This window comes from Tauraco erythrolophus, chromosome 6 (assembly GCF_009769465.1).
Source record: "Tauraco erythrolophus isolate bTauEry1 chromosome 6, bTauEry1.pri, whole genome shotgun sequence".
NCBI classification, from domain to species: Eukaryota; Metazoa; Chordata; class Aves; order Musophagiformes; family Musophagidae; genus Tauraco; species Tauraco erythrolophus.
Window position 1 is genome coordinate 10,652,087 of NC_141470.1, and position 20,379 is coordinate 10,672,465.

The window sequence follows — 20,379 nt, forward strand, 5'->3', positions numbered from 1 at the left end:
AAATAGTTGTATATTGGGTTAATACAGGGATGTGTCATTCAAAACAAAATTTGCTAAAAATATTTGAAGGAGAATTACTTTCTCTGTATATCTCTTAATCACTACATCTGTTTTTACTTTAGATTATTTTCCTGTTTTTTTTTTGCTTTGAGTGCCCTGCCCATAAATGCATCCATGTGTTATGGTTAGCTTTAGTAGTTGGTTGGGTTTCTTCAAGCGAAACAGTTTCCACTAGGCAAAACGAGGTGTTTTTCTAAAATGTTTACTTTTTGGGTAAAGAAAACCAGCAGTGTTTCTGACAGCAGAAAAATTAAAATACCATTAGAGATTGCCTTGGATTTCTCTGCTTCCTGAAATGCAAAGAGAAACAGGGAATATAAATGAGGAAAGATTTAATTAGGAGTGTCACTTACAAAACACATGGAAATTTGGTTTCTCTGGAAAGGCAACCTGTCTCACCAGTGAGAAGAATGCAGATGTGAGAGAGAAATGCAGATGTGAGAGAGAAATGCAGATGAGATGCAGCTGTGACTGCCCCTCCAGGACAGAAAAACAGGTAATGCAGTGGCACAGAAAGCCAACTGGAGCAGGGGGAAGTCTTATTATACAGCCATTTGTCTGTCTGACTTTCTCAAAGTAAAGAGCAAAATCAAAGCAGGTGTCCTCCCCTAGCCTGTGGTGGGTCAGTACTGTTGGAAATACTTCTAGTTGCCGTAATAGAGCGGTGTTGTGTTTTTAGGCTGATCCAGCAACTAAAACTCACACAGTCTCTCCTTCTCCAGTAAAGCAGAGAGGAGAGGAAAAAAAAAAACAAAGGGACTGAGGGTTGAGACAAGAACAGAGGGAGCACCCACCAACCATGGTCCCGGGCAAAACAGACAGGGCTTTCTCAAAGCAAAAGAGTTTATTAATGATTACTTAGAAGGACAAAGGGAAACAAAAACCGATTACTCGAGAGGACAGAAAGAAACAAAACCAGATCTTAAAACCGACACCTTCCCCCCCCCCTTTCCTTTTCCTCCCGGCTCTACCTCCTCCCCCCAGCAGCACAGGGGGCAGGGACTGGGGGAGTGCAGGTCAGTTCATTCCGTGCTGTTACTGCTGCTTCTTTCTTAAAGGAGGAGGAGTCCTTACACCCTTTTCCCCTGCTCCAATGGATCCCCTACCCACGAGGAAAAATCCACAAACTTCTCCAGCGTGAGTCCAGCCCACTGGAAACAATCCTTCCCCACAGATTGCTCCGGTGTGGGCTTTACCACAGTCTCGGGTACTTAGGGAGCTGTAGCCACTCGCCCCGGCGTGGGTCGTCACGCAGACTCCAGATGCCTCTCTGCCTTGTCGTGCACCCCAACACGACCATCCTCAGGCTCAGGCATCTTCTCCCCACGGGCTGCGAGTGGGTCTCTGCTCCACCGAGGCCGTCCTGGTTGCAGGGGGGCCGCCTGCCATCTCACCATCAGCCGCAGGGGAAACTCGGCTCCGGCACACCTCCTCCCGCTCCATCCTCACTGACCTGCTGTCGATGCGGCTGTTTCTGTCAGATCTCAGTCCTCTCCAGGTGAACTCAGCCCAGTGGGCACCCCGGGAGTGGGGTGCCCCCGAGTTCCCCAGCTGGCTCCGCCGCCGCCATTCTCCGTGGGCGGCGCCAGCCCGACGCAGGCAGCTGCCCGGCCGGGAGCCAGGGAGCGGGGCAGTGCCCTCCTCCCTTCTCTCCTCGATCCTGGGCAAAGCACCTTTTCCGGTTCCTTTGTCCTGACTTAAATAGGGCAATTCGCAGAGGCGCCCTATTGGCTCAACCCCGAGGGGGATGGCAGTCTGATCTGGTGGCCAGAACTAAGCCTAACCCGGTTCCAAAACCGGGGAGGTCACAGGGACCAAAACCCCTCTCCTACCACCAGAACCACCCCCCCCTCCACATCAAACCATGACAGGCGGGAAAAATCAAACTCAGCCAAATTGACAGGTGTCTTGTAGGCCTCATGGGATGCACACAGCTCCCAAGAAAGGAAGAGGATTTGAGGGTGTAAAACTGAATATGGATGAATATGCCCGTTACACGTGCCTGAATCAGTGCCTCTGAGAGCGCCGAGGGGCTACTGCCCCCGCGATCATGGCTAAACCAAAAGTTTGCATTTTCCCCATGCAAAGTATGTTGACTTACCAGCGAAAAGCCAAAGAGAAAATCAGTCTGTTCCATTTGGAAATGCCAGCTGAGAGCTGATGTCAGTGGATCCCATCCTCTCCCTCTCCACCAGCGAGGTGCCGAACGCCGGTAGTGCTGAAAGTGGAGCCCTCCCCTCCCTCTGCAAGCCAGGAGATAGGACGTCCCTCCTGCACCAAACCACAGCAGATGCTCCCAGTGGTTTACTCCACTTTTTTCATAAAAAAAGTCTAAATTTCCTTCATAAAGCAGACTTTTCTTACAGAAAATTGTTTAAAATGGAAAAGCCCAGTTTTCAGTTGAAAAATTGTTTTGATGGTTATTCTCAAGAGGTGAGAGATAGAAATGTTATTTGAAAATGATGAAAGCAAGATGCCCTTTTTGCCTTTGTGACTCTTTTAGAGACCTATCTACAGTACTTCTTACAGAGAAGCTGCATAGGACAGGAGAAAAAGAAGAGGTTTCTGTAAATATTTGATATTCTCAGAAATGGGCACTGTAAACAAAATGTGAATTTTCTCATTTCCCATTCTTTTCTGCTTTTGTGACCTTCTGTAGCTCCTGAATGGCTTCAGGCAGATGCTGTGTGTTTTAATTTCAAGTTACCTGCCTCCCACATAGACTCAGTGTCACCTGTCCTTATTCTTAAAATAACATATACCAGACATGCAAAAATCATGAATCTGAGGTTTATCATGCTTTACCCTAAAAGGTTGATCCATCTATTCAGCTGCATAGTTATTCCTGCTCTATTGACCCATCCATGTGTCCAATGAATGGGTTTTGCAAGGTCCAGGCTTCCTCCATACTGCCTTCTCAGGCTGCTTCGCATCCATCTGTCCGCGTTAAGGTACTTTCAATGAGGAACTAATAAACTACTCATTCCCAAAGTGTGTTTGCTTGGTAGGTTCTGCAAAGAAATGGTGAACAAAACAGGGAGGAATAAATAAGTCAGAGAAACATCCCAGATCCGGTCCCTACTTTGCCAGCACGTGTAGGGCAGCCTTTCTGTTAGGATCTACCACCAGTTCACAAAGCAACACTTTGGCTCTGTGTCAACGGCGCCAACAGAAAAGGTGCTGCTGTCACTTGGAGAGGTGTGAAAACTTTTCTAGGCAGATCAGCTGCTCAGAGGAAAGTCTGCAATGAAAATATTTGTAATCTGGAGGTTGTTGAAGGACCTTTTCTCCTGCTGGCTGTAGTGCTGGGCCATTCATGTTTTGGTATTTTCTAGCTGGGCTTGTTCCTGAGCCCCATCCTCACCTGCTGCGCCCAACACTCCTCTTTCACTTCTGTCCCATCACACTCTCAAGCCCACAGCTCCACAAACACCCCAGCCTGGCCTCCAAGCCCTGTGAAATCCTAGTGTGCTTTTCTGTCTGGCCCAAATCACTTGAGAGAGTTGATCCTTTTCCATGTCCGACCCAGTGCAGACAAGGGTCTCCACAAGGGTGAGGAGCACATCTGGTTGCCCTCCCTGTGGGCCATCTGGCCAAAACGTGTCTTGGTGGGAAAGTGTCACAAACCTGTCTGAGGATTGACAGTATAATCAAAGTGAATGAGAAAGTGACGTACAAGAGAGGGCAGGGAAGGGGACCTCTACTTGAGCACCTTTGACGCAACAGCTGCGGTGACCACGGAAATGACAAGGGTTTTGGCTGGTTTTCACCCACATTAGGAAGTCCTGATTGCTGAAGCCAAAAAGCTGAGCCTTGTTTTCCAAAGTCATTTTTATAGCAGCTCCTTTACCACAAATCACTGCCTGTTTAGGTGAGGTCTTTTAGTCATTGCCAGTGCAGCCCAATGCAGCTGGGACCTGGGATGCAGAGAAGGACGTAGAAGAGACTTATATCACATCTGGCACAGCTGGTGGGAAAGGCTTCTGCTTCCTTCTCCTCCTACCCAGCTTTCCTTCTCTGCTCACCCATTACCTGCTGCATTAAAAACCTGCCTGCGGAGGCTGGAGGAAAGGGTAGCCTTGCAGCTGCGGTATAAAAGACTTTTGGTCCCCTTGCTAGCCAACACAAAAATAGGTTTGGGGCTCCCTTCTGGGCCCTGCTGTGAAAGAGGCTGAAGGATTTTCAATGTCACGTCACCTTCTACTGTTCCCCTCCTCTGCAGCAGCTTAGAAGATCCATCCAGCAGCCCTGTGACGCTGGCCCTGATGGCAGGGTGAATCGGCAAAAATAAAATTGCTGCAAGATGAAAAGAGTTTTGCAACAGAACAAGCTTTTTAACTACAGAGATTCATTTGCAGGTGAACATTAGCTTAAACCCAATTAAATTATGAATTTCCCAACTCAGGGGAAAATTTGAAACCAAGCACTAGTGCAAATAGTTGACCATACTTCTGGCATAAAGGCCAAATTTCCCACATCCTTCGGATGAAGATGTCGCTTGGATTTGCACTTGCTGCAATGATATGGGAAACTCTTAGTTTTGCAACAGTCTCTCAAATTGCTGGGTGAGTTCAAAAGGAGGTTTCACCAGTGGCTTTTAGCTCCGCATGCGTAGAAAAGCGTTAGCCTCTGCATTGCGCTGCATGTAGTAAGAGAATAAACATGAGGATTTAGCTTTTTATGGAATGGGGAACACAAACCACTCGGGCACATTCTGGTTCTCCTGCAGTGTTGCTCTGCTTGAAACTTTCTTCAGAGGAACCTGTTTGCTCTGCTCTCCTCACACTGGGAAGAGGGAACGGAGCCTTTTATGTTTTGTTAGTGAGCAAGGTGGTATCTTTTGAGGTGGTGATTTTCTAACACGCCCCTGGGGTGCAAAACTGGGATTAACAGTTGCAGCTGTTAAATAACGAGCTACACCCAGGGCTCCTTCTTGAAAAGAGCAGCTTCCCTGCTCCTCTTGCTGTGCATGGGGTCAGTGCTGTTTTTTTTCTGTCTGCGTCTCTTCCTCCTTTGTAGTGCCAGATGCAGTGGTGCCTGGGTGCCAGAGACAAATCCTGTCTTTGCATGCTCAGCAACAGCACGTGCATGTGCATCACTTGGTTCTGCAGGTGTCCAAGGAGTGACACAGCACTTCCCAGGTAATTTCTTAAGTGGGATTGCAGAGGACTTTCTAGTGGCAAACCAGGCCTGTGTTTTTTCTAGGATCTGTGTTTCTGTCCCTCCCACTAGCGATGCATGTTCAGGTGAACTCTGTAAGAGTCCAGTTCCTCTGGTTTAAAGGCAGGCTTAAGTCCTAGAGACTTTAATGGCGCTTAAACACGAGCTGAAGGTGTGTTCGGGTGCTTTCTGAAACCAGACCTGAAGCATACAGGTAGTTTCCTTTTGTTTTCTGATTCAGCAGGGCTGGATCAGGATTGCAGCCACTCACAGCAGTCTTTCAAGAGCATTTTCAAAAAGCAGTGATTTGGCTGCCAAAACACTGAATAATCTGATGTCCCTCTTGCTCTTACTCTGTCAGGCACAATCACTTTGTGATTTTCCCAGTCTTGGAAGTCTGTGGAAAAAAAAAAAAAAAAACAAAAGGGAAAACCTCTCCCCCTTCCTTAATGTTTTTAAATATGTGACTCTTTCCTGGCATTTATGTTCCCATCACACAACAACGGCCCGCTCCTCGCAGCAAGACTCTGCTGTCCTTTGTCTGCTGTGCCACACAGGCATTTGTGCTCACAGCTTTTATAATTTATTGCTGCCCTGACGCTGAACCCACTCAGCCCAGTTTCTGCTGTTTTCCGTGGCAGAACGGTTGCTGGAGCTCCCATCTCCACCAGCGTCAGCTCTGGTACCTGAGGCCACTTGGATGGTCGCTGTCACCATATCCAGCCTTTCCGTGGCTGCAGGATGCTCGCAGCAGTGGGGCAGCTGCTACCAGCTCGGAGGTGACAGTGCTGCCCTGGGGCTGGCTCTGTTACTGATGCAACTCTTTTTAAGCTAAAACTAGTTTTAATGGTTTTTAATACTTTCTTTTGGGAAGTAGTCTCGCCTGGTGGTGGTTTCAAGTACTATGGGTGAGAGAGAGGGGGATGACTGAGATAATTTGACCGTGATGTTGGAAGGTTCATAAATTGCTGGGTCATGTGTCTGAATGACGGGTGCACAAAGGATCAGTGTGGGCCCTTGGCAGCACGTTGGGTTTGCAGTTCTGTTACAAAATGGGCTGAGATACTTAAAGTTTTTTTTTAAAAAAGCAACCAAACTAAAAGAAAACAAAAAACACCCCACCCAGCTCCCCAGAGGACCTTGATACGCTGAGGCTGGTGTTACACGAGATGCAGCCCCAGAGCTGAAGGATTTAGGGGAAAAAAACTCATTGGTGTTAGCTGCTTGCCTGAGTTTTCCGTGCTTCCCTGTAAAGCATCTGGTGCTCTGCCACAGTCACAAGGCCATGCTTCTGGTTTACGGCTTGATTGCGCTTGAGGCTGGTTGAGCAGGTTGTATAGCACACCCATGCAGCTAGACTTGTGCTGCCGTTTTGGGGCATGGAGATGGGAAATGAGGAGGAGGAGGTGAGCAGTGTAACGGCTCAGCACTTTCTCCCACTTTAAATGTTTTGGGCGAGGACCTCATGGAAGCGCTGGAATCAGGGAGAAACAGCTTTGTAAGGCTTGGCTTTTCGTTAATTTTTTGTTCCACCATGGTTTTTGTTCTCTCTCCTGTATATTTGCTCAGTGATGGACCAAAAGATGGTCAGTGGTTGCCTGGTCCTCTTTCAATACCAGGAAGTAGGGAGAAGTGCATAACTTATTAAAAAAAAAAAATATATATATGTATGTGTACATATATATAACACGTATTTATATATACTGGCAAAAAAAAAAAGGTGAAAACCATTTAGCTAAAAGCCTCATCTGAATCTTGCTCTACGCTGAAAGAGTGTAAAGTGCTGAGGTTGTGGTTTCTTCTAAGGCTATGGCTTGTGTCCTCAATTCTGGTACCTCAAAGGCATACGGAGCCACAGGAGAGGAGGATCCTCCTTCTGCTTGCCAAACTTGCCTTCCTCCTCTGCCGTGTCCAGAGCGTTCCTGTTAAGCAAAAAGGGGAAAGGCGGGCTCACCTTTGAGACAATCCTGACATCTCCTTTCAATATGTTCTCCTTGAGCTCCAGCTCTTCAGAGAGGTTTTTGGCCAACAGCTGTTGCAAAGATGGCTCACCAAGAAGGTCTCAGACTGTTCTTCTCAGTACAAGTCTACATTAGCTTTCCATCACCGTACATCAAGGTGACTACCTCAGATTGCCTGGGCACGGGTATTCACTGGCAGCGGGACAGAGTTTCACTGACACCTCTGCCTTGCAAAGGGATCAGGAACGGAAGGCTGATCTCCTCCTCTGATCTTTCTGTTCCAAATCTAATTACAGGTAAAAATTATCCTTGATAAATAACCTGGGTCAAAAATGTCAGTTTTCCTCTTCATAGATTCATAGATTTCTAGGTTGGAAAAGACCTTAGAGATCATCCAGTCCAACCATCCCTAATCCCCCATTAAACCATATCCCTAAGTAGTTCATCCACCCTTTTCTTAAACATATTCAGGGATGGGGACTATCTTATCTCTTGAAGGAGGTAAGACTGAAATTTGCTTTAGTTTCTAATAGGCAAGGGCGAGAACACTAATGGCTTGGAGTAAATGCCTTCCTACAGTCATAAATTCTGCTTCTTGAGGGATAAAGGATTTAGAGGATGATAAACAATCTCAAAATTCCTTCTTTCTTTTACTTTAAGTGAAAAATTCTACTCTGTTGTGCCAGCTGGAGTCAGCTGCATCAATCTCAGTGGCGATTTTCCATTTGTTGTATCCAGCAGCCCATCAATATCATCCCTAAATGAATGTTTCATTAAGGAACACAGACAGAAATGGGAGGCAGCAATTGTTTTACTAATTTAAAGCTGGAACGTTTCACCTAGCTTCTTCCAGGAAAAGAAGGTGTGACCTCCGTATCGCTTAACCTGGAGATTTTTCTTAAGCCAAAGCCCAGCTGATGCTTCATCTTCAGCTCTTGGTGGGTTTTACTGACGAGCATTGCAGGTGTGCTCTTCCAAGGAAGAGCTTTGCCCAGAAATATTCTTCCAGCAGTGGGTCACAGTATGTCACTAGGAACAGGAAATTCCACTTGACCATAATGATGCTTATGTGTGGGGGGACTGTAAGACCTTTTGAAAAGAAACCCAGACAGACTTTCTCTTCTCCAGCTATATCGGTCTATTATGTGATAACTACTGTCTGAGCTAAGGGATGGGGCACAGCTGTGGTTTTCTTAAAGCGTTTTATTAACAGTATCAGCGTAACTACGCAAACTCAAAAGGCATCCTGTTGCTTAACTGTGAGAGAAAGCACTCCGATTATTTTTAATATTTTTTTTTTCTCCAACACCTGGTATAAGAAACAGAAAAAGAAAATTGTTTTGAGGTAATGGACTGAAAGTTGCTTGTCAGTGGAGTGTGCGATGGGAATCTGTTGAGGATGGCAACTGAGAGCTGCAGTGTAGCTTTTCGCTGTCTTGTGTCCCAGATCAAAGGAAGACATAGGGATGAACTTGTGTCTGCTGGGTGGAATAAAGTTGCAAATCATGTGGTTTCATGACCTATCCTTGTGACTTTGTCTAACACTTTCTGGTTTTATTTTTTACACTATTAGGCATGCATGAGTTAGCATGCCATTTTGGGCTGGATAGACACTGCCATGCGTGACCAGTGCTTCAGAGCTCAGCTGCAGCTCTGAGTATAAACATAACCCCATTCCAGGCAGAAAAGTTGCTAAGACGATGGTTCATTAGTGCAATCTCTTGCTCTTGTATGTCTCCTCTTATTAAACCAGACCTCTCATATGCTCTGTGGTAGAGTCTCCTGCATAGAAGGAAAGCCAGTGATAAAAACTGAGATTTACTACTTTATGCCTACCTCTGAAATATTTAAATGAGAAAGATCTCTGCAGTAATCTTTGAAAACAAGCTGTCACACTGTATAAAGACAGTAATTTTCCCCTACAAACTCAAATGGTCCCAGCAAAAATCAGAAAGATGATGTGGAGGAACTGCAGTCAATTCACTCTTTAAAAAATGGTTTTGTAGTTTGATATTCCCTTATTAGGATCTGAATAGCATATTCAGATATTAGCTGGATATAAATGCTAGATATAATTGCTAGATAGAAATGCTGAGAACGACTAATCAGCAAATTGTACTCTTAGGCTTGCCCAGACACACATCCTAAGAAGAAATTATTGCTATAAAACATTTTCCATTTAATCACTTGCACTTTCAGTTCTTGGAGGCTGCTTGACAAAATGAAAAAATCAGTAAATAACTAAGAAGCTAGCTCATGAGCAAGATCAGAAACCGCATGCAATTGAAGTCTTTAGTAGTCATTATGTACTTGGAGATTACCCTCCTCCTCATCATCACCATCACTGTAGTCAAGCTGGCTGTGAAACGGTGACTGCTGGTGGTTTCTTTCCTTATTGTTTCCAACAGTTGGAATAATTTTCTGCCACAGCTTTGTTATGGGCATCGTGTTCCTTCAGTTCTTTCCCAGCCACTCTTTTCCTTCAAACAGCCTTAGTCTCAAGGTGTAACGTCATTGTGTGGTACCTAAAATAATGAGAAAGGTGCAAACCTGCACCACTGCATCAAGCAGGACCTCTCCTGATCAAATCGATCCTCTCCTGGTCCGTGCAGCCAGCAGGAGCTTGCCAGTCTGGCAGCTGCCTCAGGCTATGGGCAGCAGCTCTCAACATCTGGACATCACCTGCCCTCCTGCTAGGAAGCTTAGTGCAGAACGACCACCTGAGAAGCTGCTGAGGAGGATATCAGCCTCCTTTGAGCCCTGAGGTTTATTATCAAGACAAAACACTAATGAGCATTGACTTTCCTGCACAGTGAACTCGTTGAATCTGGGTTGCTCCTGCCTCACCTACTGGTTGCTCCGTGATGGGTGATGGAGCATCCTGGGAGCACAGCAGCTTTGCTGCAGATAAACACAGAGAAGACCCCAAGCCCCTCCACTTCTATGCCATGTTGACAGTTATGGAAAATCTTCTGATGTGAGCATTTAAATGTTGTTCCTGGTGACACGGAGCTGAGTCAGATACAAGCAATGTTCTCAACCTCCCTCTCTCCCTTCCTGGTTATCAACCTCTGCTAGTTGCTTGTGTTTTGGGCAGCCAGGCAGGGTAGAGCAATATTGCAGTCATGGCTGTAATCGCCTTGAATGACCCTGGTTTCACCTCTGAGCACAAGCCATTGGGGTTCTTTTCTCCTAATTTCCAAGTGCAGCCCCTTAAGGCTGAGCTGAGAAGCCTCACTGAGAGACTACTCTCCTCCAGGAGCCCCCATCCCTCCCCGCCTGGCCACCTGCCCCGTCTGCCTTGCCAAGCAATTTTCCCTTCTGAAAGCCGAGTGCTGCCTGCAGACCCTCTCCAGTTGATGCTGGTGAGGAAGCGAGGGAAGACAAAAAGAAGAAATAAAGTTTTGACTCCAGGCCCTGAAGGCAATTGTCATATCTTTTTCCTTTGAAACCCAGGCGGGAGTTGGCTGGGATCTGTCAAGCTGCGAGTTCTCACACATTTGGTAAATATTTAGGGTCTGATTCATCACTGAATCACTCTGTTATGTTTTTGGCTCTATTGGAAGGAACTGCTCCATCACTAGGATAACACCAGCCATCTGAGGTCTTCTCACCATTGTATTTTGACATCTCACGGCCATGTGTGCCTGTCCTCACAGGCCCCTCACAGGGAGATGGTGTCATCCCTGCCTGGCAGAGGGACTCAGAGCACCAACAGGCACCAGAGCTCTTCTTTGACCCTAAATCCCAAACTGGCTGAAATCTCCAGCCACCAGCTGGTGAGACCCCATTGTGATGCTGAAGGATCTACACATAGCAGAAGGTGATACACATGCAGCATTGCAGCTTCTCTCATGGGACTTGCTGTGTTGTAGGTGTCCTTTGGTGTGTGGTGGGTTGTACACCAGCTCCTGCTGCTGCATGGTGGTCCTTTTAACAGCTGCACTGTTTGTCTTGTTATACTTGGGAGAGCTTCTGGGGGATGTGAGAGGAGTGTATTTCCCTCCAGAGATGACCACGGTAAGTGTTTTGCATGTACAGATCTCTGCTTTCATTGCAGGTGGAAGACAGCATGATGGACGTGTATGATCTTGTGTACGAGGAGGTAAGGAGGAACGCCTCCAGCTTCAGGAGGCAGGAGCTGACCGCCATCCACGAAGCAGTAAGTTGTCTTTCAGCCTTAGCAGAAAACCTCTCTCTGGTATATCTTCCCATTGGTTTTGGCATTTTCCCTCGGGAACTGGGTCGTCCAGCCTGCTGCAAAGTCTGCTCCTCCCTTCCTACCCTTCCCTTCCTAGGTCTGACCAACCAGATTATCAACAGGAGGAAAGGGCCACCTACCTCAGCATTGATCTGGTGCAAGTTCTTCAAAGCATCAGCACCATAGTTAGTACGTGTTTTGTCTTGGCAGACTCTTGGCCATGCTTCCTATCCATAGTACAAGAAAGTGGATATACAAGCCTCTCGTGTCCCCGGTCAGGTAGAAAGAGGGGGGAAATTCCACATCATCCAGCAGAAGTATTTGGACTTGGTTATTTCTGTCTACCCTTGATGGCTGATGAATACTGGGGGCTATGCAGCCTCTCCCAAAGCTGGAGGCTGCTAGTAAGCTCCCAAAATCCGCCACCTAGAATGCTGCTGGCACAGGGGACTTCATAGCACAGTAGGTGAGCAAGGGTGGCTTCCCTAAAGACAGGGAGGATGGTTGCCCTCAAAGCCACAGGAGATGGGTGAGGATGTCCTTGATGGTTAGAAACCCCTGAGCCCTCACTGAGTAATGGAGATGTCGTCTCCTTGCACAGCAGGATCTCTTTGGGTAGTGAGTTCATGGCACGCAGCAGGGCTGGATGGGAAGGTCAGCTCCACTTGCCTGTTTCCAGACGCCTCCCATACAACTCTCTTTATCCTTCTGTGTTTCCTCAAATTATCATAACAAGTACTTTCCACAGCTGTTTTCATCCATGCTTCTCAAAATGCAGAAAAGGGCAAACGTTTCTCATTGCAACGATGGTGGTGGCCCTCAGTGATGACCAGGCGCAGTGGTGCTTCCTCTACAGGTGGTGGAGCAGTGCACCCAGAGTCCCCCTTGGTGAGGAGAACCAGGCATAACACCCAGCTTCATCAGTGGCTTATTTTAGCCACTTTAATTGATGGAGAAACAGTCCTACTCCTAGTTTTTTATTTTTCCTTCTGTTAGAGCTCCAAGCTGGCCAGTTCACCTTGACTATAAGAAACCAGCTCCACAGTGGGTGTTGTTGGGGACCACCCCCAGCCCACACAAAGTGCTGGAAACATGAGTCTGTGCATCCCTGGGTTTTCCAGAGAAGCTACCATGAGAGCAGATGTCACCATGGAGGGAGGACTTGGCTCCAGCCCCAGGCAGCAGTCCTGGGGGAACGCTGGCGAATTTGGGGCCAGATCCATCCACCTCCTCTGAATTTAACTTTGATTGCTGCAGCTGTGAATTGCATCTCTATGCGTTTTGCTCCTTGCAGCCCTGGTTGTACAGCCCTGCCTTGGGGCAGCAGGGAGGTAGGGTGGCCCATCACTGGTGCCTCCCACCGCAGCAGCTGGCAGCAAGGGGAGAGCCCCAGCGGGTGGCTGGCAAATGACAAACCTCTCTCTCTTCCAGTTCCTGTGCTGTGGGAAGATCTCTCCATTTGGGGACATGACCAACGTTGAGCGTGAGACATGTCCGCCTGGCCAGGTGCATGATGAGGGACAGGTAAGAGAGAAGTTTCATCCACCCCACAGCGGGGTTGTGCTGCTACCTGCTAACTGCTAAAACCTTATGGATGTTTAAGTGTTAGATGTGGTGCTTTCATGGTTCGGGCTTGCTATGGGTTGGGTTTGTTTTGTTGTTTCAATAAGGAGGCGTCTCACCCACTGGAGGAGCCCGGGTGGATCAGCAGGTCTCAGCCCTGCAGATGTGGTTTCCTTTGCAGCTCTAGAAAGCCTTTGAAATGCTTGTGTTTGCAGCCTTGAGGGGGTGTGAGATACCACGAGCGTGTGTCTGAGCTCAAAAAACTGTTGGACTCTTCCATGTGACACTAATTTCTGAGGCTTAGAAGCTGTCCCACTAACAGGAAATGTGGAATTTGCTGTAAATCCTTTTTCCCAGGGCATTAAATAGGTATTAAAATGAGAAACCCATGAAGCAAGATTATGATGCCGAGCAGTAGCTTCATCAGGTACACTTCACTCCTCCTCTTTGCAGTATCCCAGTGAGGTGGATGGAGAAGCCACCAGTATTAGACTGCCTCTGCACTGAAGCTGCAACATAGAGTTCACGCTCTCTAAGCAAATCTATTGTATGATTTTTTTTTTCCACTGGAGTAGCCAAATCAGCTGAAGTCGCCAAAGCCGCCAGCATCAATACTTACGTTTTCCCTAGGAAAAACAAAACCCTGTTGCTACAGCTATACGAAAACATTGTTGTTAGGCAGAGATGTCAAGCACTAACAGGACGCCGCGATGCACAGGCATGCGTCAGCCCGCGGAGCAGCGTTTCAAAGCGCTGCCTCCAGGAACAGTGCATCTCAAAGCAGGGTTGAACTCAACTCAGAGAGCAAAACCAGGCACCGTATGGGTGGGTGACTCTGTTGCCCCCTCCCCCTAACAATTGCCAGCTGGGAGAGGTGGGAGGGAGGGAGGGAGGATGCATTTTGCAACCCAGGGAACCACAGTTTGATAGCTGCGGTACATCATTCACTCTCTGGCTTTGAATGCTCTTACCTCGCTCTGCAAATCACTTCATCGAGGGCATGCTCTTGCATTTTTGAAATGGCTCTCTTGGCTCACACCTCCTGGATTTCCGTGGGGCCACTGGCACGCTTAAGGCTAATGTATATTAATGCTTGTGACGCCTTGCAAAATTGAGCTGTTTGTTAGCATCTTTGGGGAACGCATTTAGCGTTATGGTGTGCTCTGCTTTTCTGTCTTCTCATTTCCCTCTTTCCATTTTCCAGTGGGTGGAAAGAAAAAAGCTTGTGCGTGACCATGCTCACCTGCGCATGCATGCATCACCCACAGTCCAAAACTCATCAGACCAAGAAAATCATAGGTGTATTGTAGTAAAAGAAAATATACAGAGGTGTTCGCCTTCCTGCCTTCCCAAGCTGCAGGAAACAGCAGGATAAAGGAGAGCTGACCATGGAGCAGCCCAGCTGTGCAATGCTGCGTCCCACTCTTGCCCCATTTCTATCTGGGGTCATGGCAAGTGCTGTTGGGGGGACAAAGCCCCCCACCGAGCTGCTGCTGTGCTGCAAGGGCTGTCTTTCTCCTTCCAGGACTGCCTGCAGGAGATCCAGGACTTCCTGAAGAAGCACATGGACTTCGTCTCCACACTCCTGGGTGTCACCATCGGCTTCACGGTAGCTATGTCTGTTCCTTTGCATTGTGGCCCCGAGAGGCAGGCTCCAGTGGGGGAGGAGTGTCCTAAATTAGCCCCCCAGAAGCCAGGATTTCATATGATTTTTGGAGACCGGTAGCAGAGAAACAAGTGATGGTGGATTCCACCATGGAAATTAAGAAAAGGCCGGGACCTGTGTTGACCAAGCTGATGTCTGGAGGGGTTTTTCCTGCAGGAATAAGCTAGCTGCATGATTTTTGTGCTCAAACTAGGCACAGCATCTGGGATTGGGGGACTGCAGCATTTCATTCACCCAGGCTTGCCTGTGTGTCTTCTCCTGCAAGCAAGAGGCCATGTCACCTGGGGCAGGGCTTGCAAATCAGGTGGGCAGTCAGCAGCAATTGTGGAAGAGGAGGTGCAGTAAAAGCTCCGTATTTCAGGCATCTTGCTGCCTCTCCTTGCCCAGCGCTCGGCTCACTGGCTGCCTCCCAGCTCCGTCTGGGAAGTTGCTTTGTGCAGCCAGAGCTGGAAGGTCTTGAAAGCTACTGAGTCCCAGCAGTGGAGCTGGAGAGCTGTGCAGAAAGGGAAGATCTCATCCTATTAATGACCACTGATGAATACAGTAAGGTGCATCTCAGGCAGCGTATCTTTCCTCTCTTGTAAGGAGAGGGCTGCAAAGGAGAGGAGCCAGAGCATGCTGCCTGGGCTCCCAGGCGACGTCTTTGAAGGAGGATCTTGCGGTGGGAGGAGGAGGATCATCTTTGGAGGATGGCTTGGGTCAAAAGGGTCTGTACCGAATCTGTGAGTCTTATTCAGGGGAGGACAAAACAACAAATGAAATGCTGCAAGAGGAGTGTGTCCTTCAGCAGTGAGGGGGCTCGGTGACTGCATGGGGACGGTCCCTTCAGAGCTGGACAGCACTACTAATTAAAACAAGCCTGCTCATGTGCCCACCCACTGCTTGGCAGAGGTGTATCACTGTCATTACCTCTACACAAGGGCCCCGTGTGTGTGTGTTGAAGCACGCTGGAGAAGAATACACAGCAGAAGACATGTTTCTTCACCATGAAGGGAGGTTTGGTCTGCTGTGATATCTCCACACTGCTCCCCAGCTGGGGTGACCTTTCCTGACTAAATGTGTGTTCGGAGATTGTTTCACTACTTGTGTCTGCCTTGGCATGACGGTAGGTTAGAAGACTCCTCTCCATCTCAACAAAACCCAGAGGAACAAACGCTTTTGTATTTTCTACTGCTAGTAGTAAATTAGGAAAACCATTAGGCATTGCTATGGGGCTATAAATGTAACGTCACGCGTGAATATTTGGTGTCGCTTTCTAACGTTTCTCAGGTATAGGAGGAATTTCACTGCAGCTCTATTCAGACAAAAGCGGGAGCACTTTTATGATATACATCTTTTTTCACAGCTTGATGCTATAGCCAGATAAGGCGGCCACCTTTGAAGCGCGGGCGAGAGGAAATCTCGCTGCACAGCTCACTATTGTGATGGCAGGATGCGAAGGAAGCGTGCGACGAGGGCTATAGCTGCGCTGATCTCACTGTCCCCCAGCCAACAATGCACACACGTCCCCACATCAAGCTGCAAGCAAAGGTGCCTGCACGTTAAGGCAGGCTTTTAGGAAAGGGCACGTCGTTGCAGCTCTTGCTCTCTTTCCCACAGCAGCCGTACCTTTGGTACGCTGCCTGTGTAAATCCTGAGGGCTGGTACACCGGGCAGAATATCACGATACAGAGGAAGGACGCTGTCCTGTGTGTTCACACTGTGCACATGCATGGGGTGGGGTTTGGGTTTTGTTAGAGTTTTTTTTGCTTTTTTCTAATTTTTTTTTTTTTAGCCAAACAGTACATGAGGTTTGTTATTGTTTTTGGGTTTTGTTTTTTTTTTTCTCCCTATGTTATTTTCACAAAAGGCTATTATGAGAGAAAGATGTTTGTTTGCATAGAGGAATGTTTTGTGGCAGGAATTTGAAACCTGAATTTCATGGTTTCATCTCATTTTTTGGTATTTTTAGGACTGGGTTTGAGCTGTACTATGCTAATTCCAATCAGATGTTCTAACCACATGTTGTTTTTTTTTTCTCCTGTGCTGTAATTGATGTTCACCACTTTACTGAAAAACGGCACTCTCAAGAAAAATGTGACATCCTGATACATAAATTCAGAAGTGCCAAGTGGACTAACAGGCAACATCTATGATTGCTTATTTGCACAAATGGAGCATCATAATCAGTTCAGCATTTAATTGTCTCATTTATTTCCTTTTAGATTTACGGGATGATCCTGTCTTCATTCCTCTGGTTCTCCATCCACTTCAGCAGCAACCTGGACCGGAAAGGCAAATACATCCTGCGAGACAGGTAGAAACCCACTGCTTGGGCATCCCTACCAGTTAGAGCCATCTCTTGGCACAGGAAGATGTCTGAAGTCGCCCATAAAATCCCCCAGGAAGGCATTGTGTGGGGCAGGCTGTGGGATGTGTGTCCCGCGTTCCCGCTTCCTGCACTACAAGCTGTCGTGCATTTCCGAGCTGGTCAGAGCAGACGATGCTCTGCAGAGGAGCAGTCCCACACCTTTGCCAAAAACAGGCAAGGGCTGAGACATGCACCTGGGCTTGGAGCTGCAGATCGCCTCATCGGGGGACGTATGGGCTGTAGCTCCATGAGCAGGACACAAAGAGCCCCTTAGGACACAAATGAAGAGAAAAGCCCAGCAAAAATCGCAGCATTAAACCAAACTTCTCGTGCACTGGCACCTGAGCAGTTCCCTGTGACCCCCAAAGGCACAATGTTTCTAGGATGATGGCTTTGGATCACAGCCCAGGACCCATCTTGTGCTATTGGCAAATGTATGGACACAAAGTATGTCATTGCTGATGGGAGATGTGCTCCCCTGGCCTGGACACTCATGGTAATTGACTTTGGGCGCGTTTCTGATCATGCTCGAGTATGTAGGCATCCAATGACTGTCGACTGCTTTACCCATTTTCAAATATTGCCAGATTTACGGAGCTTTTGGCGGAGATCAGGAAAAAAAATCAGAAAGCAGCATGTGAACTTCAAAACAAATGACCAACGTAAGCACACATCCCTCTGTTATTCCTCTCTGCTAATGCAATACACTATTATTTTTTAATTCCTAAAATTTAGTCAACTTCCTACAGCCTGATGCCACACTGATTTCACAGGGGCTTGTTCAACATCCAGCTTCAGCGCTGTGTTTATCTGACTTCGATAACCCACTGTGCTGTTGTGCAATACAAAAGGACTTTGATATTACACATACATGCAGGACTGAAGTTTAAATCCAGAAGTGAACAGGACTGATCTCCAGCCAAATCAACCAATACGATGTCCAACTCCACATCCTCTGTACATCACCTTATCAATAATAAACAGAAATTTAAAAAGCCTCCGTCAACTGAAGAACTCGGTGCTCAGTCTCGCTCAAGCGACAGCTCCCTGGCGTGCTTTACCCTTGTTGTGAGCAGGCAGAGCCACTTCTGAGCCGAAACCCATCATTGCAATAGATTTAGCTCCTGCTGTAAGCTATATGGCGATGTGAAATGCCTGTTGAACCAACAACAGCTTTCACCCCTCTCCTTTGTGTGGCTTTTAGCCATGAAAAACAGTAAGTAGCAATCGTTTATTGAGATAAACATAGAAACCCCCATGCTGATGTTGAGGACAGGTCCTGGCCCTCAGGCAGGGGCTGCTACAAGTACAAGAACAGTGGTACAGCCTTCAGCACCTGTTTAGCATTGGGACATGGCTGCATATGTTTTGCATTGGAAAGAACTGCATTGAGGGTGCAGGAAAGGGCTATCGCTCCTCATCCCGCTCCCTTGGAACCAGTGGAGCTTCACCACTGCCTTCGCTGGAAGGGGAGTCAAATTCAAACTGCTCCAGAGTTAATATTCAAGCTACCTCCTGGCAGTCACCAGCATGCCTCAGTCTAGCAGGGGTTTAGCGGTGACAGGCACTTGCCAACATACCCGCTTTCCAGCAGTGGGGAAAGATTCACTTATATGTGTATGGATGTTCTTAAGTATATCACTCTCTGGACAGAGACAATCTCCCTTGTGAGCTCCAGCTGCTATTGTCCAGGCTGCTGCTATTGTTATTCCTCAGGCCAGCTGGCAGCTCATATGACTCATGGTTGCTTCAATAAAGACGAATTTCTTGCAAAAGGCCGTCATTCCTTCTCTTTTTCTGCCGTGCGTGAGGCTGCCTGTGTTGCTCGGGGGCTTGCGTCATGGAGAGCCTTCAGTAATTCTTTCAGTGCTGGGAGGAGATATTCCCCAGGCAGCTGATGCTCGCCTGTCCCAGCAGTGTGCCTGAGCACCCAAGAGGTGCTTTGGTCCTTTGGAGGAAAAGGAGCTGCTCATCAGTCTTATCCTACCCTCGGCCAGCTGCTGGGGCAGCAGGCAGGTATCTCATGAGCAGCAATACAAGCAGGGGCAGGAAGAAAGCTTAAGGACACGTTTAAGCAATAAAGAGAGAAGTATTTATATGAAAGAAATCTCCAGAGTTTCACTTTTTTAAACACTAGGTAGTCAGGTCTTGCCCACTGCTTTGGGTTGGCTGGACAGGTGATGATGTTCTGCTATATCAGAAAACACTGGAGATGGAGCAAATCAGTGGAGTCTGTTATTGGTGTGGGTTACCTGCTTAAGCCTCATCAACTTAGTAGAAAAGATCTTGTTAAAGCTCCACCACCAGAACTGCTAAAGCTGTAGATGCTCCTCCTTCCCAGGTCAGATTTGTAGTGTAGAGGGCTCATTATGGACAGGAGTAGCATATATACAATAAGGTGGTTGTGTCCTCCTCCCTCGGCTCTCATTTCCCTCAAATCACCTGTGATCACTAAAACTTCATCAGAAGCAGCAGGTACCTTTCCAGCACTGGTGATAGAAGTGTGTGTGTGCGCATAGCTGCTGTTTTCACACCTCTGTAGTGATTTCTGCTGCTTGGGGCAGGGACAAGAACATGGCCTGCACCAAACCATCTCACAAGGAGATAATGCACCTGGAGAGGAGTCATTTCTTCTTCCCAGTAAGCAGCAGACTGGAAGTGTGCAATTTCTTGTCCCAAGGAGCTGGAAGTTCCCTTTTTTCCTCTGGTAGCCAACCATGGGGTTTATTTTTGTGGTACAAAATACAGCAACAAACTATAATCTTAAAAAAGTAAACCTTGTTCTCCATGTACGTGCTGGCCAACTCGTGATCTGTATTCTCATTTCACCGATTGCTGGAGTTCCCCTTGTCGTGGTTTTAGGCTGATCCAGCAACTAAAACTCACACAGTCTCTCCTTCTCCAGTAAAGTAGAGAGGAGAGAAAAAAAAAACAAAGGGACTGAGGGTTGAGACAAGAACAGAGGGAGCACCCACCAACCATGGTCCTGGGCAAAACAGGCAGAGCTTTTCTCAAAGCAAAACAGTTTATTAATGATTACTTAGAAGGACAAAGGGAAACGAAAACTGATTACTTGAGAGGACAGAAAGAAACAAAACCAGATCTTAAAACCGACACCTTCCCCCCCCCGCCCCTTTCCTTTTCCTCCCGGCTCTACCTCCTCCCCCCAGCAGCACAGGGGGCAGGGACTGGGGGAGTGCAGGTCAGTTCATTCTGTGCTGTTACTGCTGCCTCTCTCTTAAAGGAGAAGGAGTCCTTACACCCTTTTCCCCTGCTCCAATGGATCCCCTACCCACGAGGAAAAATCCACAAACTTCTCCAGCGTGAGTCCAGCCCACTGGAAACAATCCTTCCCCACAGATTGCTCCGGTGTGGGCTTTACCACAGTCTCGGGTACTTAGGGAGCTGTAGCCACTCG

At 47.6% G+C, this 20,379-nt stretch overlaps 1 protein-coding gene across 1 annotated transcript in view; it reads left to right on the forward strand.

Moving 5' to 3' along the window:
• TSPAN32 (tetraspanin 32) overlaps positions 1-17,961 on the forward strand; it is a 31,685-nt gene extending 13,724 nt beyond the window's left edge. Inside the window, exons 5-8 of the mRNA XM_086612793.1 lie at positions 11,242-11,343; positions 12,814-12,906; positions 14,471-14,554; positions 16,816-17,961. Coding sequence (XP_086468919.1) covers positions 11,242-11,343; positions 12,814-12,906; positions 14,471-14,554; positions 16,816-16,911 — 375 coding nt within the window. The 3' untranslated portion in view covers positions 16,912-17,961. The remainder of the gene's footprint in view (positions 1-11,241; positions 11,344-12,813; positions 12,907-14,470; positions 14,555-16,815) is intronic.
• The last annotated feature ends 2,418 nt before the right edge of the window (positions 17,962-20,379 follow it).